The following is a 23,400-nucleotide window of genomic DNA, read 5'->3' as shown; positions in this document are numbered from 1 at the left end:
GAGGATAAAAGAAGCAGCAGCTTTGGTCTGATGTCATAGATGTTTGACTTGGAACGGAAGTGTTTAATGAATGAAGCTTTTTATATCAGTGCCTTTCCTCTTAGACACTGAAGAGACTCAGTTCTGAAATTTACCCAGTCAGTAAGTGCTTATTAAAAGCTTGATGTCCTAAAGAGATGGGAGTAATTTCAAATGCTGGTTATTTGGCCACTAAACATATTCAACTTTAAAGGGAAGTTCACTACCAGTTATTAAGTGGTACTTAGAGCTTAGAGATAGAATTAAATTCAACATTCATTCTTATTTAATCAAAAATTATTTTTCTTGGAGTAATTTGGGCTTTTATAAAAGAAGCCTATGTCTTTGTGTAGATAATTCTGTTTATTTTTAACAGTATAATTTTGTTACAAATACTGGTGTTCTTCTAAGTATGACTAAGTGTTTTACTCTACAGAATTATGTATAATATAACAAAGTTTTGTTATCAGCTTTCCACATTGTCAGTCAGGTGGCCTGTTCATTGTTCCCACGGGATTTCTTGTTTTCTTTAGTTTTCCCTTTTAGTGATCTCTTTCCTGTGCACTTTTGCAGTGCCCTTTATTGTCCACCGAAGATTCCTTCCCTTGCTAGCCTCAGTATTTCTCTGCATATCCGGCCCATGTGAAATCCATACCTACTTACTCAGCTTCCTTTTCTCTGGTAGTGAAGTCAAGTTCCTTTTGCCCCTCAGCAGCACCTCCCCAGTGACCGTCAGATATTGCTGCCCAGAGGACAGTGTCTGTGTGATAATGACAAGGCTAGAACTGGCATTAATCCTGTCCTCAGAGACACTGGAAATCAGAGTGCTGCCTCTGCCCCTCTTTTATGTGTAAGCATTCATAATAATAGGATATTTACTCAAATCTGTGTTCTTCTCTGTTTTTATTATTTTTCTTGAAGTCTCCAGTAGTGAGACCCAGAACCAGAGGTGTTCTTCATGTTCCTTTGTCAAGAACACCCTTGGTGATATTTAGTCTTTTTAGTTTTTATAGACGTGTATCAGAATTTTGTGGAGAGTTAAAATGGTACGGATCTACAGCCAAATTACTTTGGGCCATCGTTAGCCCCTGAGAAGCTCACCCTTGTGTCCGAGCCCCTGTCCTTTCAACTACAGGTAACAACCTTTAGAATGTATTAACAGCAGACCCTGAGTTTCCACCAAGCTAAGGGTATCATCCGAAAACTTGGATTGACAAAGGCCTTAACTTACTCACTTTCTTCCCTTCTGTGTCTATAAAGTCCTAGCAGCTGCTTCTTCATGGGGCCACATTATTTGGGGCAGCCTGAATCTGTGCTTCAGCACTGTGGTCGCTCATAGTTCATACAGCTCAGAATAAACTAAATTGTACTATTTTGGAAATGTTGTTAGCAGTGTTTTGTGGAAATTCGTTTTATTTAGTTAGTTAGAGTTTTGTTTTGTTTTCATCCGCCAACGTATTCTTTGAGTATTGGTGCATGCACAGGAAGGTTGTGAATAGTGTCTGCTTCCTGGAAATGAATACGCAATCCTGCTGTTGTTGGCTGTGGGATTATGGGCTTTTCCATCAAGTGAAGCTTTTTAATCTTCGGTTTCTTTGTACACATTGTTGTCATTCTCGGACAGCCCAGTTTCCATCTTTCGCATCTTGGACAGATGCAACATTTCCCATCGGGAGCACATTGCAGTGAACATCCTGCCATATACTGAACACACTTTTGCCATCTGCAGCTTTTATTTCCACAAACTGACATTTGGATTTCCACAGTCATATCCAGACTTAATTTCCCCCCTAAGGCTGCTCTCTTAGCATTGTGTTCCTTGGTAATGAGACTCAGTCACTGGCCATCATCTTTGTGTCTCAATCCCTTAGTTCTACTGTACTTTCTCTGTGTCCTTACTGGGGTGTTGCATAGTGAGAAACTTACCCTCTCTTGCTGTATACCCACCCTTGGTCCCTCTTATGAAAGATGCTGCCTGTGTTTACCTCCCTCTGTTGCTGGTCTTCAGCAGAATGACTTCCTTTCTTGGCTTAGCCTGAAGAGTATCGTTTCTTTTTTTTTTTGTTTTTTTTGTTTTTTTGTTTTTCGAAACAGGGTTTCTCTGTGGCTTTGGAGCCTGTCCTGGAGACCTGGCTGGTCTCGAACTCACAGAGATCCTCCTGCTCTGCCTCCCGAGTGCTGGGATTAAAGGCGTGCGCCACCATCGCCCGGCAGAGTATCGTTTCTTTTAAGTTCCCAGAGTTAAACCATTCAATGTTTCAGTCCAGTTTATTTTTACTGACATCTTTGGTTAGTGAAGATATTTTCAGGCTCCTCGTATTTTTTTTTCAATATTGATATTATCAGAATTTTTTGATAGTTTTTTTTAGCAGATAACCATAATTGAATTGATTTTACATGTTGCATTAAATAATAAATGATAGTTTGCTATTATTTTGAAGCAGTATTGCACGTTTTTTTAACCTTAATTCTAGTTCCTTATTTACCTCCAGACTTTAATAGTTTACTTGGTATTTTTTTCTTTTCTCTGTAGGTTATTTTAGTGTCTGCCAATAAGTTGACTCGTTACATAGAGCCATGCCAGTTGACAGAAGACTTTGGTGGGAGTCTTACCTACGATCACATGGACTGGCTAAATAAGAGGCTGGTTGGTATAGTATTATAAAACAAGATAATCAAATGCCTTTACACATGAATATGTGTGAATAACTTTCTCATTTTAGTAAACTAAGATGTTGGTTGTTCTTATTAAAACAAAGAAGCACATTGTGTATGTCAGAGAACTGTATTGTTCGGAGCCCACACTCTGTAGTCAGGGTCACTTGGCTAGCGTCCTGGTGTTAGAAACTGGGCATGTGACCTTCATTGATGTGTTTAATTTCCCATGTCTTAGTTTTCATATCTATAAGGCAGTAATAGTAACAGTACTATCTTGTGCAATTGTGAGCAAGACAAAATGAATACGGACCTGCAACATTTAGATTAGCCCTGCAGGGTACAGTAGCCCTCTGTGTTAGCTGTGTCCATTGGATCAGGACCGGTAAGGTTGCCCTTAAAGTAGAGTGATGGTAGCACAGTGTCTTGAGAGGTGGTCTCGATAACACAGCCCTTTCAGAAGATACTTCTCATGTAATATCAGCCCGTGATGCAGTATGACAGACAGACAGCTTCCGCTTGTCCAGACTTGTGAGGCGTGCTGCTCAGTGTCACACAGCATTGCTTTATTGAGTTGTGGAGAGAATGGTCTCTGAAGTAGCTTCTTGAGAGTGTGTGCTAACCTCAGGGAACTTTGGTTAGCCCTGAATGAATAGCCGTATCTAAACAGTGACACCTCTGTCGGAAAACTGTATGCCTGTTTTATTGCCTGTGTTCAGATGTGGTCGAATCCCTTCTCAGAAATACTCATGTTAAAGTTATAAGTCATTTATCTATATACTACAGACTTGTCTGAAAAACTCTGGACTGCTAAATATGACCAGTATTGACTGGTGATCGAGCATGGTGAGGACGCGGTCTGAGATTAGGGTAGGTGGCTGTAGCTGCTCTCAGTCACATTCATGTAGTTATAAAATCCGTTATTGATACAGGTTTTCCCACAGAAGGATAAGAGTGGAAATGAGTTTGAATAAATTATATTATTATGCATTATATTTATAAATTATAATACAATAAATTATAAAAACAAAGTTTGAATAATTTAATGCATTTGAAAATTCTGTTGCCATTAAAACTCTTCATTACTTGCAGTGTGATTTTGTTCTGGGCTCTGTGCACTGCTGTGCTCTCTGGTGGTTGAACTGCACCGTGTGACTTTCTGGGAAGGAAGAGAAACACCACGGATAGTGCTGTTGCTGTTACCTGAAGTCCTTATTATGTATTGATTTTGAGATTATTCATGGTATGTCTCTGCACTCTCCTGTTGCAGGTCTTTGAGAAGTTTACGAAGGAGTCTACGTCATTGCTAGATGAACTTGCTCTGATTAACAATGGAAGTGATAAGGGGAACGAGCAGGAGAAGGAAAGGTGGGTGGAGTTATCTGCTGGAGGGTGCCCATGCTGCAGGCTCGGGTTAAGAGGACCGCAGTGACACACACAGCTAATGGTCATTCGCCTTACACATACAACCTTCATTGGACTTAAGTTGGCTTTATAAGGGGACTTTCTGATGAGCCTGGCTGTGTTCCTTTCTCCTTGCACTGGGAAGCATCAGACCATCCTTGGAAAATGAAGCCATTGTCTACTCTCCTTGGTTTTGCCCTTTCCTGCAGACACCTGCAGCTTGAAATAAAATTCTTACTACTTTATTTAAATTCGTTAGTATCAAAATGTCTAGCATATAGAATTCTTGTCCTGAAACATGATACTTGGAAGGAGTGTCTCATTTCATCATAGTTGACATAGTAGTTGAGTTGTATCATCAATAAGTCTAGCTTTCTAGACTTGCTACCTTACCAGGGTGTTTATTGCCTTTACGGCCTAGCCAGTCTTCACGTTTTGGTTGGTGGACCAGGTTCCTTTCTACCCAAGGCTAACTTTAGCACATTAAGATACAAATCATCCTGAACTGTTGATGTCAGTGTCACTAGAACTGTGCTTTCTTGTTAGGAAGTTTGCAGGAATCCACAGTCTTCTTGTCAAGTTTGTGTTGCATCTGGCTTGAACCTGCTTTGGACCCTATGATCATGTGTCAGTCAGCTGACATAACATGGTTACATGGATGTAAAAGAATGATAACTTTACCAAATGTTGATTAGAATGAGTTCAGAATATAAAAACAAGTAGTTTGAATTTCAGTTTAATTGAGGATACTGTAAATAGTCACAAATGTCAATCTTCTGTATAGCCTATATCGTGTGACTTCTTCCTTGGAGGCATGGACAATGTCTTTTCATCCCAAGTAGAGCACCCGTGACCCACTAGAGTCATGGTTCCACACAGTCTAGCTTGGTGAACCAATTTTATTTAGGTTACTTATGGGCGCATGGGCGAGATGTTCCTTCCAAGACCATAGGAAGCATGTAGGTAGTTATATCACTAAAAGATTCTCTGTTTACCAAGTGCCAACCCCTTGTATATCCTGCAGGTGGAGAGAAGCCTCTTGTAAGCCTCTTGTGCTGTCTGATACACCCTCCTCCTTTCTCACAGAAGAATGTTAGTGGGCTAGTCTTATGGGAGTCTCTTTATGGTAACAAAGCTGCTCTATTTCAAGATAGCAGTAGCATATCCTGCCTGGAAAACAGAGTTCCACAACACCATATAAAATAAAAATGTAAATACATATGTATGGCTACATATGTGATTTATATATAGCTATCACACACACTTATATCTCAGGAAAGACGTACATATGAAGAGGGTACCCATGGAAAATTAGTTGATGGACAGAGTTTAATGCTGTATTCTGTCTCTGCTGATGGCTGCAAACCCGGCTTAAGGGCTCTGAGGAAGCACAGCATCAAAGAAGCCTGTTTAATTGCTTCTTTAGACCTCTGCATGCTTGGATGACAATAGGTCAGGACTCCATTCTTTCTCTACTAAGGTGTTTTTAATATTTTGAGGAAGACTGGGAAATGCTGACTTGCGTGTCTACATGAAATAGTAATAAAATATTGTGTCTTCCAGTCTTTTTCCACACTCAAATGTTATCGTTTTGATTTTTTTTTCATACTCAGGTAACAGAATCCCATCCATCTCTTGTGAATTTTATCAACCTTCATTGTGCTATGTATCCCTCAGGAGGCATCTTGGCAACCCAAGAGGCAAGAGCATGGGTCAGTTAACAAATTGCAGGATTTAGTTCAGCATATAGCAACATGGTTTTTAGCTGTAATTTAGCTCCTCTAGCTTTCTTGAATTTTCTCTCTCACCTGTTACAGAAAGTGAAAGCAGAATCCAGCTTCCCAAGAAACAAGACAACAGTAGGGAAGGCATGGCGTGTAACTGTTAGGATACCACGCATGTATGCATATATGTATGCAAGCCAGTCATGTTTGTAGGGTGATTGTTGCCTCCTCTCTTGCTAAAGGTGTTTTAGTTACATGATTGTGGACCATGTCATCTTCATTAAGGGACAGTTTGACTTTGTTCTCTCCTCTACATTGCTGTAGCTAGGGTCTCAGATACTGTGTTGAATAAGAATGGAGAGAGTGAAAACCCTTGTCTCCTTCTGTCTGTTGAGGTTTTTGTCCTTAAGTCTGTGTGTTCTATATTACACTTACTTAATTATGTATGTTGAACCATTCTTGCGTTTGCTCTGAAGCCAGCCCAACTTGGCAGTTAAATATATAATCCTCTTAATGTGTTGTTGAATTTGGTTTGCAAATAGTATATCAAAGATTTTGTACATTTATTTTCATTCAGGAAAATTGTTCTCTTTTGCTGTGTTCCTCTCTGGTTTGGAACATTAAGATGAGTTTGGTAGTAATTACTTCCTACATTATAGAGCAGCTTGAGGAACATTGGTGTTTGCTTTTTATTGATCTCATAGAAGTTACATCGATCCTTCTGGAGTGCATGTATTATGTGTAAAACAATTTGTGAAGTAGATTTATAAGAATAGTACAGCATTTAAAAATGATTCTTTTAATGTCTGCCAGGTCTGTGGATTTAAACTTTCTTCCATCTGTTGATCCTGAGACAGTTCTTCAGACAGGTAAAGTGAAAAACAAAACATCTATTAGTGATAATAATAATAATCTAGTAAGCAAAGTATTAGTTAGCCTCTTTAAAAACAATCTATTCAGCATGTATGTGGGTAGAGAGAATTTAGAGTGGAGCTTTTCAAACTGATTTGAGATTAATCTGATGGTGTTAGCATAATATTTAAAAATTAGTAATGACAAATTATCTCCTCCTAGAAAAACTGGATTTATTTCCTCTTTTAATAAACTGCATTTTACAAAGTGCATTGAATTCTATCTCATTGGCTTGTTATGAAAATTATTGTATACCTGCTATGTGCTGTATTCTCTCTACAGTGTTTGAGATAATTAGATTTTTATCTCTATTTTATACTTTAAGAAATCAAGGCTTAGAGATTAAAAACAAAACTAAGTAAGTAAGTTGTTCAGAGTCAGTTAAGAAAATTTATCACCACAGCTCAAAGCAGGTCCAGGTCCAGAGGCACCTTTTACAGCAGCTTGTAATCATCTGTGTGAACCCTAAGCCCTTGGCAGTGGCCTTGTGCCCTGTGCCCCAGGCTTCACGCTGTGTGTCCTGTGTGTCCGCTAGCCCCGTGTCTGCAGTAGAGATCCCTCAGTTCTAGGACCCAGGCTTCACGCTGTGTGTCCGCTAGCCCCGTGTCTGCAGTAGAGATCTGTCAGTTCTAGGTGAATGAATTAGAATTCTCTCAATGAAATACTGCAACTTTATTTCTAATCTCAAAAGTTAATAGCTCACACTGCCAATCTTACTGGATTTCAAGCACAGATCTAAGTACTCTGTGTGACCTCTTTTATCCTTCATTACAGTCTGTGAGGTGGGTCTTGTTACTGCACTGTTTTCATAAGGTGCGAAACCAAAGCGTAAACGATTACACTGTGGCTGGGGGCACAGCTCCTCGCAGGCAGGGTCAGCCAGGTAACAAGGCCAAGGCCCACCTTATCCAGAGTGAGTTAAATGGAAGCCTGAGAGACTCGTGGAGACCTCATCTCAGAATCAAGGACGTAAAAAAGGGAGATGTAGCTCAAGAGTGGCACACTCTCCTAGCATGTATAGGGCTCCATACGTTCCTTTGTGGAGATATGGATACATTTACACACACATATACATATCCAGTAAATTCTATAGTCAGAGCCTGAGCCCAGGCAGTGAGGCATCAGATTGTCTTCTGAAATAATTGTCCTAAGTGCTGTCTGGTAGAAATGCTAAGATAACAGTTGTCAGGGTAGGAAAAAAAATGATGAATTCTGCTATTAAAGATATATACAGAGCCCATGCAAACTTTCAGATATTTTTTAAGTATTTACACAGATTTTTAAAACAAATGTTTTTCCAATTATAAAATGCCTGTACAGATTTGATATATTTATCCAGCTGTATTTCAATTTTCAATATGATACAGATTTTAGTTCCTTAGGGAGTAAAGAAATCCTTACAATGCATATATTTCATGTTTAGAAATTACAGGAGGTGGTTAGTAAAAGTACTATTTTTTTATGAATACTTAGTTCCATGAATTACTTGACATTTCTGAGAGCTTATTTTAAACCACTGATTTAAGAACATTTTAAATATTTATATGTATGCACTAAGTTTTGTTTTATGGACATTTAAAATAGGCATTGGAAGTATATAATGGAGATTTAGAACAATCTAGATTTTTTTCAGAAAGCTCTAATAAAAATGCTTTTTATACTTTAAAAACTATTTAAATTTAGTTTAAATGCTTCCAAAATAAAGATGAGAACAAGAAAATTTATAATGTCTAGGTATTTTGGATGCCTCTGTAATAATCAGAATAGTTTTATCCTGGCAAACCATCTCTTTATTTTTAAAATTGTAAACGTGCTTATACTTGTTAATGTGTTCGTCCGGGTGGTTTCCCACGTGTGCGCGGCTCCCTGAATGAGCTCGCTCTACACAGTTCTTCCGCTACTATGGCATGCCCACTCTCCAGTCCGTGTGTTATAGACAGGCCTGCAGAGATTATTTCAGTATTATTTTGCACTGCTCATAAAACTTTCCTCCAGTTACTTTGATAACACATTTACTTCACTGTCAGCTTTTAGTTTAAGTGCTGTGCTTGAGGACGGGAAGTTGAAACCCTCCAACACATTTCTTGGATTGGTAATGGAAATTCCAGAGTATAATTTCCCCCACAGAGAAAGACTGTTTACTGACACAATATCTCAAGTAATTATTCCACCAAGAATCTGATATAGATTTACACATATTCTACTTTTACTATGGTGTATAGGGTGTATATATTTACACAATTTGCCATTTGTTTCAATATTTTTCCTAGTGTATATAAACGGTGTTCTCATCTGTGCACATAACGCGGTTTCCTACTCATTGCCATGCCCAAAGCTTTAACTTGCCTTTCATTCTGTATGAGAAGGCAGAGGACTGGGCTTTGAGAGCAGGCACTAGAATGTAGATCGACATGTAGGGATTGTATTTTTTTGTGGGCATTAATTACAAGTATCTTTCGTTTGTAAAGGGCATGAGTTGTTATCTGAATTACAGCAGCGTCGATTTAACGGTTCTGATGGCGGGGTCTCGTGGTCTCCTATGGATGATGAGCTGCTCGCACAGCCACAGGTTATGAAGTTGTTAGATTCACTCCGGGAGCAGTACACGCGCTACCAGGAAGTCTGCAGGCAGCGCAGTAAGCGCACACAGCTAGAGGAGATCCAGCAGAAGGTGATGCAGGTGCGTGTCAGGCTGGGGTGCCTCCTCTTGTGAATTCTAAGTGTCTTTTCCTGGATCATGTCTGTTATGTGACTGCCTATGTAGAGGACTTGACCAATGTCAAACTGGATTCCTGTCCTCAGAGGGAGCATCTACATGAAAGTTATATCTTTCTGCAGTGGTGGGACTGATCACTAACAGAATGGATAGTTTGAAATATAAATGCTCTCTTTATAAATGAATATAAATAGTTTGTAATATAAACAGTCTCTTTATTCATTTAACACATAATACTAGAACATGGTTGTTTGATTCATTTTTAATTTCTAAAACTTACTGGACTATTTACTATCACTGTAATGTATTCTATCCTAGCAGAGTAATACATGTGATGTGGATAATTCAAATATTAATTTTTTATGATGTTAAGAACATGTTAAATGTACTTAATTATTAATTTTAGCTGCTTTTGGAATTGATTTTCCTAAGGAATTGTGGCTGAAAATACCAGAAATAAATGCTAGACCTTTCTGTTCTTTAGATTATGAATTATGAATTAAACCATGTATAGTATCACTTTTGGAAGGTTAGTGTCTGAAACGAGCCCAGTACTCTAATGGTAGTGTATACTTAGTAAACTATACTTCACACAGGAGAGCCCAGCCTGCATTGTGGTCCGGGGCCACAGTGTCACAGAGAACAAACTCATGAATGGTTTCATAAGCCAGAGGTAATGGGTTTACACTTCCTGGAATGTGTGGCCTAGAGAAGCCAAAATGTTGGATGCCCCTGCTGACTTGCTCTGTAAAGGCTCAATAAATGTTTAGGCTTTATGGATCCCATAGTGTTATAGTTACAGCTGCTTAGCTTTTCTTTGCGGTATAAGGAATGTATAAGTATAGTATCTGTGTGTGAATGTACATGGCCTATTACCAGAAAAACTTTTATTTTCAAAGCAGGTGGGGCCCAGATCTGACCAGCAGGCTCTAGCTTGCTGACTCTGACTGAGTAAGCTGTCCTAGGAAGGAAGATGTGAAAGAACGGTGTTGAATTTCAGGCAGAAAATTGAGGCTTTTATTTACTTTGATCACATGTAAACCAAAGATGTCGGAGCATTTGTTTAATTGTGACTATTTCTGTGTGCTTATTAGTAAGTTAAGATGTTATAATGGTGGTGATAAGGGTGTTGATGATATTTGTAATGTCTGTGATGATAGTTAACGAATCATTGTTAAGAACAGGTAAATTTCATTTTGGCTCAGTTTTTTAAAATTTCTTTTAGGCTTACTTTGTAGCCTAGGCAGGCCTCAAGATCATGATTCTCCTGCCTCATGCCTTAGCTTCCTGAATGCTGAGATTTCAGGCAGGTGTGGCCACACCGGCTGTTTTCTCCAGGAAGTTTGTAAATACACTGGTGCACCAAAGCTCAGCACACAGCGTTTCCACAGACCACAGCTTAGAGAAAGTTTTAGTTCCCTGGCCAGAATGGCTGTTTAACTATAACTACAGTAACGTGTGGATAATCTGCTGAACCATAGTGTCTTACAGATTAGGGGAATCGGTGTCTATAAAGCTAATCAGAAAGCTGCACGTCTGTTTATGTTAAATCACTGAAAATGGAGCTGTCCACATCCCCGTACTGTCCCACCGCTGAGAATGTGACGCATGGGCAATCAGTGCTGATAAACTGTAGCTGAATCGTCATATGATAATTCTCGGGAACTCTGATAAACCGTGTGCTCAGCTGTCTGGTAATCTTCAGTAACAGTTTAGATCTGCATATCAGGCTTCATGAGGAATGCAAATATTCTCCGTGCTGCTTCTGTGCAGTTAAAAATTAGATTTCACCTTCTCCTGGGCAAGCGATAGCTCCACTCCACTTAAGAGCGCTGTGGTCTTTCCCATTACGGCCGCAGTATTTCTACCAGCACTGCAAGCGTTGTTTTTGGAACATTCCGTACACTTTTCCTCCATTCTAGAGAGAGGCCATAGGTGCAGAGGAGGATGCACTGACCGCTGCCTAAGTGTGCAGCTGCAGGCTATGTTCTTAGTCGCTGTGCCCTCCTGCACTCGGTGCTTGGCCTGCCCTCCTGCTGGGGATGACTTTGTGTGTGTCCTGATACTCCCCCATGCAGCCCAGCTATGGAAAAAAATAGTGGATCGCCATAGCCATTTTTGGCCTATGCAAATGTTTGTCCTCATAGGTTTTAAGGACATACTGCCAAGGTTATACTTCGCATTTAAATGTATGAATCACTGTTTAAGGGGTCATATTGCTACCGATTGCATCCAGGACTGTTTTTGGAGTAACTTAACATTCATATCTGACTGAGTAAAATGTGAATGAAAATTTCATAACATCGTTCTGCAAGTTGCCACCATTGATGCATTTAAATGGACTTGTTTACTGGGCATTGACCTCAATTTGAATAATTTTATTAGAAATAGTCATACAGTTACTGTATGTACACTATGATGTTACATAGTGAAGAAAATCAGTTTATGCGTTAAATCTATGTGTATTGCTGGTCATGTAGTTGGGTTTCTGTGTCAATGAGCTGCCTCTCCTTTATATGAAATTCATATTTAGGTTTATGGTGTCTCCATGGTTCTGCACTCATAACTCGCTTTTGTGTGCTACACTAATACAGCAGATGGACTAATGATGAGGAGCAGAGGTTTGCTTTTTATAGTTACACAGGCAAGGAGACCCCGGGTCAAGAGGTGTGTGTCTGATGGGGGCCTTCATGCTGTGAGGAAGGCCAAAGGGCAAGAGTTTGCACGAGAGGGGACGCAGTACAGGACACACGAGGTCAAGTTCATCGGCAGAGAAGCTCACAGCACTTGGTGCCAGTGAATTCTGCCTCTGCTCCCTCTTGCTGAACGACTTGGTTCTTCATTCTAAACAAGGCAGTCAGGACTGCCATCGGGATATGTCCGTCACTATGTAAGACTAGCTGTGGGGGGTCCTGGTTGTCGCTGTCTGCTACTCGGCTTTCCTTCCTTCCCTGCAGTCTGGCCTCTTCCGTCCTCCCAGGCTTTATGGCTTCTTCTCATCTGCACTTTCCCATAAGGGTTATAGGTTCCTGAAGAAAGTGCCTGTCTTAACTCTAAAATACGGAATAGTAGAGAGTGTCTTATGTACACTGACTGATGTCCCGAAAGCAGCCCTGCACATGTTCTTCAAGGTCTCTTTGGTGAAAGTGGGAGTGGCCAGTGAAGTGAAGCAGGTCCTAGCTTCCTGCTCCTGCAGAGACTGCACAGGGGAAGGACTGAGAGGAAACAGGGTGTTGAGGGACAGACGTCTTTCTATTCTGAAGAACACTGTCAGTAGAATTCACCATGAACTTGACAAGAGTTCAGCCGAAAGAAAGCTCAGTGGTTATTCCAGCAACTCAGCAGTAATAGTGTCTTATTTCTGCACTTTGCATGCTGGTATTGAGCTTTAAAGTAGGAGTTAATATAGTATGATGTGGGAGTGTCATATCAATCTGTTGATTTCATTGGTTAAGCAATAAAGAAACTGCTTGGCTGGCCCTCATAGGTTAAAACATAGGTGGGAGGAGTAAACAGAACAGAATGCTGGGAGGAAGAGGAAGTGAGCTCAGACTCGACAGCTCTGCTCTCTGGAGCAGAGACGCCATGCTCCCCTCGCCTGGCTAGACGCATGCGATGAGGCTCCGACCCAGGATGGACGTAGGCTAGAAGCTCCCTGGTAAGCCACCTCGTGGGCTACAACAGATTATAAGAAATGGGCTAGTCCAGGTGCGAGAATTAGCCTAGAAGAGGCTGGATGAAATGGGCCAAGCAGTGTTTAAAAGAATACAGTGTCCGTGTAATTATTTCGGGTAAAGCTAGCCGAGTGGCGGGAAGCAGCCCGCCGCTCCTATTACTACAATAGTAAGGCGATAGAAGATAGAAATCATAGAGGATTCCATATCCGTAGTAAACAGACATTTGCAATGTATCCAGTTCCACTAATAAGTGTATGGAAGATTTCTTTCCTCGTTGGCAGTTTTTCCCACAACAATAGTTTGTATGCCTTGCAAATATCTGTGTTACTGGAAAACACAGTTAAAACTGATGATTAGGTGTTTTGGATAAAAGCAAGTATTGTACATGTTTTATGACATATACCATTAGCCACTAGCATCTTCATCACTGAATAAGAAAGGTCCAGTAGATGTTTTCCCAGGGAAGTAAAGGAGAATTAGAGAAAATGCTGTGTGTTCTTTATCATGGCATTGACAATAAATGTCAGCGTGTGATCGCTCGCTCACCCGTGCAGCAGCAGGCTCTTGGACACAGATGAGTCACTCTTGCGAAGGGGAACATCTCAGGGTTAGTGGGCTGCTGGGTAGGTTGGTTGATGGGGCAGTTGGAGAGAGGCAGGCAAAGAGGTGGCTTGCTCAGAAAGGTTTGTAAATGCATTGAAAATTATAATTGTTGCCACATGGAAAATTACTTATAGTTTATATATAACTATATGTTACAGTTCAGTGCTGAGTGAAAACCACAGGATAGAAATGATTTGAATCTTTGGTCTTTAAGAATTGGCTGAAGCAAATCCATCCAGAATGATACAGGAGAACTGTTTTAGAAATCAACAGAAGGACATGCACAAGACTTTCCTTGTGTTGTACAATTATGTAATTATAAAAAAGAATGCGTAAACATTTAAAGCCAAGTGTGTGTCACCCGTGTTAGCAGAATTGCACTGTGGGAGACAAGGCAGCTGCTCTCACTTCACAGGAACTGTCCTAAGTTTTGGTTTAGGTGTCGCCGTCCACCTTGGTCTTGGATTCTAACGGTGACAGGTAGAGCGTGGCTTAGCTTTGTTAGAATTCCTTAGCAGTGTACGTGTCAGAAGAGTTGGCAAAACCTCCTAAGTGAGAGTCTGTCTTTACTGTGCTCCCCAGAACCTGACAAAGACTGGGATGGAGCCAGCATTACTTGGCAATGTCCTTCTAATAAAACATCCAGGGTCTGGGCTGAACTGTTAATATCCAGTGGAAGCTACAACTTTTGAGGAAACTGAGTTTGGTGATTGATGATGGAACTGACCCTGTGGGACATGGACCTTTGATACTAGAATGACTCATGTGGTTCTCAGCTCTTTCCACCTACCATGGGGTCTCTACAGATGAGCACTGGGTCCTGTCATCCTGGAAAACTATAGACGACTCCCCCCCCCAATATTGGGGACTTCTCCCAAGGAGTCTGAACGATTATCCTACAAAGACACCTAGAGAGTATTCAAATAGGTGGCTCTGCAGTTTGTTACCCAAGTGAGAAAGTGGTACTTTAATTTTGTCAATTAACTCTGTTTCTAAGGCTTTGGTGAGAACATCCCACTGAGTCAGGACATGTGTCCTTTGGTCCTAGTTTTTCAGTAATATATTCTTGCCTTGCACAAGCTACTTCTGCAACTCAGTTTTCTAAAGTGCCAGCGAAAACCTTTGACTAATGCCATTCCTGGTATCCTCCCCAGCTCTACTTCCAGCTCTCTTACTCTAAGTGAAAGTTTAACTTCTGCAGTAGAACACTGCAGTGGGTTTTCCCCCAGCCCGGCAGATGGTCGAACAGCCAAAAGCCCAGTGCTCAACTACAGTGCTCATTCTTCCAAACTCGGGGTTTTGGAAATGCTGTCCCAGTGTAAATGCTTAGTTCCAGATGAGACATTCACCACCAATGATGTGCAATAGAATTTAAATAATTGAAATTATAAACATTTGAGGAACTCAGGAATTTGGGGGAGGGAAACTAACCAGAACGAAAATGTGAAGCGCGTTCGGTTCTCTTACTCATCTCGCCTTGTGTTCGCAGGTCGTGAACTGGCTGGAAGGGCCTGGATCCGAGCAGCTGAGAGCACAGTGGGGCATTGGTGACTCCATCAGGGCTTCCCAGGCCCTGCAGCAGAAGCACGAGGAGATTGAGAGCCAGCACAGTGTGAGCAGCTCCCCTCCGCGAGTCACAGTGTGGTCGTCTGTGTGTCACTGGTACCTGGGTGGGACTACGTGCTGGGACTGAGTGCTGGGTGCTGGCTTGCTCCAGACATCGGTACAGAGCACAGAGCGCTTATGTTGAGCATTTAGGGGTCTAAAGTACCCTTGGAGACTTAAGATAGACTCATTGATGGTTTGGTCTCGATTCCCACGCAGTTCCATTGTTTGTTCTAGAAGCACAGTTGTGGATGATGTTTACAGTGTCAGGGAAAAGTTGACCTGAAAATATAGAGCCTGTGTCAGTAGTTTATGTGACAGAAACTTCTGGTTTTAGTTGTTTCAGAAAGTATTAATCATATAGAAGAATGTGACATTTTATATGTGTATTTCAAATATTCTGATCATATTCTCCTCCCTTTACAACGCTTAGTTGTCCCCCATCTCATTTCCTGTTCCCTTTCCTTTTCCAAGTGACACTTCTGTTCTGTAGGCCTCGGAGTGAGGGGCATTCCCTGCTCTACTGGGAATGTGCTACAGTCCCCAGAGCCATACCACAGCCACTGTGTTAAACACAACCGTGGGGCTGAGAATGTGGCATACAGATAGCTGTCTAGTCTCTGTTGATTCAGAGATTCACTCTTGTCTTTATGAAGGTGACAATCAGGAACTCAGATATACATTGGGCAGTCAGTTAGTCCCTAAGCTGGTTATAGAGACTGATGACCCAGAAGAATTTAAAATGTAAGACTTGGTAGGTGGAGGAGTCCAGCGTGCCTCAGCTTCTGCCATGGGGTAGTTGGCCTCGCCTCAGTCAGGAAATCAGGAAGAGCCTGGCTCCCCTCAAGCAGTGCTGCTTCTGTTGATTTTAAATGAATTGAATACAAAATTGGGGGAAATTAACATTGTCTCTGTTAATTTGCGTCTCCTTAGAATATCTTCAAACACTGGCCAGTAATGAATGAACTTCTTTACGTCTTAATTCCTATACTGTTAGTGCTCGGGGACTTGTGTAGGTCAACTGACCTCTCCATTCATGGTCTTCAGAAAAGGGTCACCCGTAGGCCATACTAGAGTCATCGGAGTCATGCGTGGTATTTGGGGTTCACTGTGAAACTGGTAGGTGTGGGAGGTGGATGGGAATCTGGACGAGATGGAGTCAGCCACGTTGATAACTTCTAAAGCTTGGTAAACAGAGTTTCATTATTCTGTTGCGCTTTCATTAGATTGGAAATTTTCCCTTGAAAGGTTTAGAAGGAGGATTGCTCTGTTTTAGCCAATAGGTGGCGCTGCACTGTTGACTTGTGAATAGGTTGCCTGATAATAAATGAGCTAGCTTATGATATTTAAGGTCCTAATATTTAATACTTTATTGAAGACTTTCTTAACTGGGTCTGATATATAACATACACCTGTAATCCTAAGCAGAGGGTAGAGAATTACCACAAATTTTAGGCTAGTCTGGTCAACATAGCCAGTTCTAGGCCATCCAGGGCTACATACTCTGTCTCAAAACCAAAGAACCAACCAAAAACACAACAAAAAAAATTAAAACTCTATTTGTTATTTGCAAATAAGATCTATTGCAAATAACATCTTTCTGTTGGAAGAATTTTTTTGGCGTTTTTCAGGGCTTGTGACGTAATGACAAACTTCTAGTATTGATAGCTAACAAAGAGAAAATTTGGAAAAAATTAATACTCCATTTGTATTAAGTTGCTATGTCAAACATTAAGGCATAACGGAGAGTTAAACTAAAAATTAAAATGTTTATGGCTGTTTAAGATTAATGTAAAGAAGAATGAGACTTCTACCAGCATGCAATTTTTTGCAAAGGATTATGGGATAAAAATACATTCAGCTTTTTAATACATTGGGGAAAACAGTAAGAATCATGGGAGTGGTTAATGAATTGATAACGATTTTTAAAATATTTTAGTTGTATCTGGGTGTGGTGTTGAATACCTGTAATCTCAGAGCTTTAAGACAGGAGAGTTACAGGTTAGAAGCCAGGCATTGTCTCAAAGATGAAAAAAACAAACAAACAAAAAAAAAGATTTTTAGTTCAATGAAAGTCTTCTATGCTTTAGTAGAGTTAAGTGCAGAGTAAGACCCTGGAATATAGTTTCTTCCGCCTTTCCAGTATCCTGGCCACAGAGGCCACATGTTCCTGGTGTGTGCCATCTAGTAGGAATCAGCAACCTGGCTCTGCTTAAGGAGTCAAGACACATTTCATCGTGAGATACACTGTGTGGGAACCACAGTGGTAGCCTGGCCTGACAGTGTTTCTCTCATCTGCATTAGGGTGCTGCTTATCTCTCCAGCTGGGCACCACGACCACACACACTGCTGCTGGGACCTGACTGTCTAATATAACATAAGGCGTTCAAGTTCATTGGCTACTTAACAGTCTTAATTCAGGCCCCAGATTTCATGCTTTTTCATTTTGTTATTCTTAGCCATTTTCCATGCAGCAGATGTGAAGCTGGATAGACTGGAGTGAACTGAAGGCTGTCTGCTGACCCGAGATCACATGCACCCCGTGCTCCTCTCTTCTTTCCTTTTCTCTGATTGGTTTTAACTCTATCTTATAGGTAAGCCAGGTCCTCCCTGACCCTCATTTCAGACAGGCTGATTTGCCTTTAGGACAACTTTAGTTATGGAAATCAGTAAAATCCATATCTCTAATCAGTGTATTGATTTCTTCAGACATACCAGTTCTTGTGTTATATTAAATCCCTGGCGAGGTTGCAAAAACCTGTATGTATTTTATGAATTCATAAATAAAAAAGAAATCACCTACACAGTGGTGATTCTTCATCTTAGCGGGCATAGCTTAAAGGGTACTTTTAAAAATGTCCTCCCTGGGGCCCACCGAAGAGTTCAGACTTTGACGTGCACCAAGCCAGCATGAAGACTGTGTTCTTCATTGCTAGCCCCTTAGTAGACTGTGCTCTGCAATGCTAGCCCCTTAGTAGACTGTGCTCTGCAATGCTAACCCCGTAGTTTACTGCTTTGCTGAGAATCATTGCAACTTCTTTTTCAGTAACGGAACACATTTTTTCAGAATACTGACTAAATTTCCAAGAGCTATAAATAAGACAGTGAAATCACTTCCTATTTAAGAACATGACAGCACGTTTCTCCATGGTGTTTTCACATGAAGACAGCCATTCTTGGGCTGGTGAGAGGTGTCTGCTATCAAACCTGGCGACCTGAATTTTGTCCTCTGTACCCACATGGGAGGAAAACAACCTACTCCCAGAAAGTTGTCCTCTGCCCTCCACATGCCCCACACCGCTTGACACTCATATGGTGTGAATACCATTTTCATAGCTATACTCTATCAGTCATTGTAATAAATGTGTATGTTAAAAAAATAGTTTAAGAACTAATTGTTTCTAAAATAATGGATAAAACAGTAAGGCATTTTTTTTTTATCACCACTAATGGAATAGTGGTTTGACCTCTCTACAGTTCTGACAGTTTAAACACGTAGGATCTTGGTATGTAGGCTCTCATATGTATTACTGCTGTGTTCTCCTAGTCATGTTAGGCAAACGTATCTCCAAATAATAGTGCCAAAATCATCCCCTTACCTACTTAATTTAATATCAAGTCTGCAATATCTTACATTTGTCTTACATTTTGCATATTTATCCAATGTGTGTTAATGAGCACATTGTTATGAATTACTGACTTATAGCAAAGTCTTACCATACAGAATTTACAATCAAGTCAGGAGCGGTGGGGAGTAGAGAGCAATAGAGATGTGGTGTTGAGGAAAGCTCTCCCTGAGTTACAAGTGTCTCCCTGACACTTAGTACCCAAACCTGACATTGGGTGAAGGAATAATCCAAGCCAAGGAGGTGAGCTGGCAAACTCACGTGGAGCACGTGCTGCAGCAGAAGCCCGATGGAGGCAGAATGCTGGTGTGCCCGAGAGTAGGGAGCCAGGAGCAGACAGCTCCAGTGCTGAGGGTCAGTCTGCAGTAGGAATGTGTGATCCCTTCAACCGTGGGAAGGAGCTAAATGTCATTGAAAGGTTTGGAGTGCTTTTAGCATAGACTTGTGTGGAACATAGAGTTGGACATAATAAAAACGGAGGACTAGGAACTATCTAAATGGGGGCCGCAGACATTAGAGGTGTTAAGTTCTCAGGGTGAAGCCAACAGTGCTTATTGGTGGAGGAATACAGCTTGGGAATTTTCTAGTGACTGCGACATGATGGGTTTCAGAAGAAAGAAAGTGCAAAGACCTAGTTTGGAGAAGTTAATGTGAAAAAAGAAAGTGAGAGAAAATGAGTGTTGAGAACTCCTACAAAGGGAGGCTTTGTGTGCCCACGCAGGTGTGCATTTGTGCTTGTGCACATAAGCATGTATGTGACTTAATTTAAAAGATTAAAATGTGGACATCTTAAAATGTGCTTTTAAATCTATTTTATCTTACTAAGATGCTGATCAAAGTCATCCAGCTCACGAGCATTGGTGGGCAGTGTAGGCAGCTGCAGAAGCTAAGCTGCGGGTGTCAGCAGCTGGGGGCAGCTGCCATGAGTGTCCCGTGGGCAGAACCCTGGCTGCGGTGTGAGGTGGGGTGCAGGGCTCCGGGGGAGGGCAGAGCTGTCCAGGGAGGAAGAGTAGAGACTTCCTTCCCAGTGGAGTAAGACGTAAGACCTTAGGCACTGTGTGTTCTTTCTCCTTCCTGCTTAGAGTCAGTGAGAGAGTGGAGTGTGTGCACAGGCTGTGAACCCTGAGGAGAGGCTGGGAAAGGGGGCACGGGGTCACACAGTGTGAAAGCACACCAAGACAGGGACAGGAGTGTGTGGGAAAGAGGGAGGATAAGAGAAAGAGGTTTTTTTTTAATGACATTGTGTAATAAAACCTAATACTGTGTATGCCAATTTTTTAAGTAATGAAAAATTGAGATCTTTGATATGATCAAAGCACAAAGTGGGGTATTATTCATACACGGGGATGTTACAGCTCCAAAACCCTTTCATACGTACAAGTAATAGGCACTAGTAGTTGTAAGTTGTTTTAAGTTTGAGAAAAGGCCACATACTTGGCTGCAAATAATGAGGTTTTCAAAAGAGAACTAGAGACGTAAGGTGTGAGAAAACTGGTCGTCATAAGAATGGACAAGAATTGACTGGAGAGACACAGAAGCATCACCGAGTCTGAGGGTTAGTGGTGACCCGACGGTGGAGGACGAGCACTGACAAACACTGAGTGAGCGATTGATATCAGTAAGCTACAAAGCTGTGGGGCATCATTGTACTTTATGTTCTACTGGCATCTGTGTAGTACCATACATCATGGCTGTAGTACCATAGCGGTGTAAGCATGGTATAGTCACAGTAGGCAGAGAAACCAGCTTAAGGCTTGTAATAAATACGGCAGGTAATAACAGCCTTTGACCTAGGATAGAAGAAAGAACAAGAGGCTGGACAATAAGCCTGTTAGTCACAGACTGGTGGTCACGTGGGATTGTTAAGCCTGAGTCTGCTCAAATAAGACAGCTGTGGTCAGTACTAGGAGGTCAGAGAATGGGAGTCATGGAACTGAGGTTTAGGGAGCTGGATAGTACTACACAATCTGTTTTTATGGTGTCTAAGATTGGTCCATTAGCTGAAACGAGAATAATATGGCTGAGAAGGGAAATCTGGGAGTCAAGGACACAAGTTTAGGAGTTGGTGTTGGTAGATGTTTATGCCGTGGAAACATTGCTGAGAAAGCCAAGGCCTTTGCCATGCCCACTGTAGATGTGGGGAGGTGGGAGCGGGTTGCATGGGGAAATCCAGCAACTTGCACTGAGAAGGAGGAGCAGACAGGGAGCAGTCTGGAGGTGATAATGAGGAGTGACCCTACCTGTGAACTCACCCAGGGCTCTTGGAATGTTGGCCAAGGACTACAGTTGGTTTGATGAACCTGAAGGGCCCTGTGTTCCCTGAGTGTAAACAGGCTTTCATTGGAGCAGGGGCTACTTGGAAAGACTAGTTGGGCTACAGGCGAGACTAGTTTTGGCCAGCAGTGGCTTGCAGGGATCATAGTGGAAGGATTCGATGGTTGGGGACTTATTCTCTATTTAAATAATTCTGCCTTCCAAAAGAACTGTTTCTCTTCCTGGAAAAAAAAAAGTCATACATAGTGTTCCAGGAGCTAACTGACCATGTTTGCTTTGTAATGTCCCTGCTACAGGAGTGGTTTGCAGTCTATGTGGAGCTTAACCAGCAGATTGCAGCGCTCTTGAATGCTGGGGACGAGGAAGACCTGGTGGAATTGAAGTCTCTGCAGCAACAGCTCAGCGATGTTTGCTACCGACAGGCCAGTCAGCTAGAGTTTAGGCAAAATCTCCTACAGGCAGCTTTGGAATTTCATGGTGTGGCCCAAGATGTGAGTACCTGTTCCAGTCACTTTCCGTGTCTTCGATGACTTGTACAAGCTGCACAAAACTCGTGTAGTTTTGCATGCCCCAGGATTATTTTCCTGGGACAGTAATTTACTGGTGGGGGTAATAAGATAAAATTCCTCATTTAAAAATTATTTGGTTGTTCTCATGCAGTTAAACCTACTGTCTACCTAAAGCATTCCATGCTAGTATTTTTAGTTAGATGGTTTCTCAGTAATATATTTTATAACTTAGGCAGAAATGGAACCCTTACTAACTTCCTGCATTCTGCTGATCTTCCTGGTGCATCTGTGTGTCCGTCTTCTAGATAATGTGTATTCCGATTGCTCGTCCTTATCTTTTAACTGCATGGTCTTTGCAAGTGTATTTGTGATGACCTCATTAGATAAGCCTCATTCATCATTGTGAGATGCTGATGGCATCAGGGTTGTCTCTTTGTCCCTCCGCTTTAGTTGTCTCAGCAGCTGGATGGCTTACTAGGCATGTTGTGCGTAGATGTGGCACCGGCTGATGGAGCATCAATTCAGCAGACTTTAAAACTGCTTGAAGAGAAGCTGAAAAGTGTTGGTAAGCAGATTTCAAAAATGCTGAAACCTACGGGTTCTTTGTAAAAATATTACCATGGTTAGACAGTTAATTTATATGCTGAACTAATTATCATTTGCAGGGAACAAGAAAACATAATATTGAAAGGTTTTATTCCCTCGAATGGTTACAATTTATGCTAAAACATTTATTTTCTGTCGTAACTGGTCAGTCCTTCCTTCCTCAGGCCTTTCACCTTCCTGTTACTCAATCTAAAGTGCTATCATGTCTTGCATATTCCAGGGCAGATATTTGTCATGCATGCAGAAACCGTAATTAGTTGTGAAGTGTTCATGGTAAACCCTGCATGCCCCAGACTATGTCTTATGCAGTGATTTTTGTTGTTGTTGCTATACTCTAACCGCAAGAAAGAATGATTGGTTTGAGTCTGTGTGTTGTATTTTCATACTGAGAATTATCTTCAAGGGAAGTGTGGTCCAGTTTTATTAACCCAGCTCTGATATTTGACATTGAGACCCTTCATAGGCATGTGCAGTAGGAAACGCAGGCACGGCCCTGGTTCAAAGTCAGACTGAGAAGGGGGCGTTACAGAGGAGTGAACGGGGAAGATGCAGAGCGTTAAGGCGAGTTACTAGAATGTGGTGACACATGACTGAACCAGATTAATTCATTATGAAAACAACTTAAGGGAATTAGTTTAAAAGGCATTTTTGTGTTGACATTTTACTTGCTTGTAGCCTTTGTTAATGGATGGTATGCATAATACCTATTAATATTTTATAGGCCAAGTATGATTTAAAGTGTCACAAGCTTTCTTGGGCCATACTTCTCCTCAAAAGAGAGCTCCTGTGCACGTGTCCAATGTGGGATCCAGGCATCTGGGGTGGAGCTTCCTATGCATGTGAGCTGCAGTGGCCCTGCTCACAGTGGCCCTGCTCACAGTGGTCATTCTTTTATTTTGATTATACATTGTGAGTGTTTTTGAAATCTTGCAAATCTTATGCTCTTTTTAAAAATGTATCATTTCCCTCAAATTTGGGACACAAAAGGGAAAAAATAGGAAATCATATTGTTGAAATAGAGATCCCCATACTTCAGGTTTTTTTTGTTTTGTTTTTTTGTTTTTTTTTTTT

At 41.3% G+C, this 23,400-nt stretch overlaps 1 protein-coding gene across 3 annotated transcripts in view; it reads left to right on the top strand.

Moving 5' to 3' along the window:
* The window catches only part of Sestd1 (SEC14 and spectrin domain containing 1), a 100,712-nt gene that overhangs the window by 60,863 nt on the left and 16,449 nt on the right, over nt 1–23,400 (top strand). For all 3 annotated transcript variants that reach the window (XM_026789952.1, XM_013345910.2, XM_005346626.3), the window contains 7 exons: nt 2,552–2,665; nt 3,944–4,041; nt 6,615–6,670; nt 9,182–9,393; nt 15,199–15,321; nt 21,511–21,705; nt 22,174–22,288. In XM_026789952.1, the coding sequence (XP_026645753.1) occupies nt 2,552–2,665; nt 3,944–4,041; nt 6,615–6,670; nt 9,182–9,393; nt 15,199–15,321; nt 21,511–21,705; nt 22,174–22,288 (913 nt within the window). The remainder of the gene's footprint in view (nt 1–2,551; nt 2,666–3,943; nt 4,042–6,614; nt 6,671–9,181; nt 9,394–15,198; nt 15,322–21,510; nt 21,706–22,173; nt 22,289–23,400) is intronic.

This window comes from Microtus ochrogaster, chromosome 4 (genome assembly GCF_000317375.1).
Source record: "Microtus ochrogaster isolate Prairie Vole_2 chromosome 4, MicOch1.0, whole genome shotgun sequence".
Taxonomy (NCBI): Eukaryota; Metazoa; Chordata; class Mammalia; order Rodentia; family Cricetidae; genus Microtus; species Microtus ochrogaster.
Note: the sequence above shows the minus strand (reverse complement) of the source record. Positions and strands in the feature narration are given on the sequence as shown.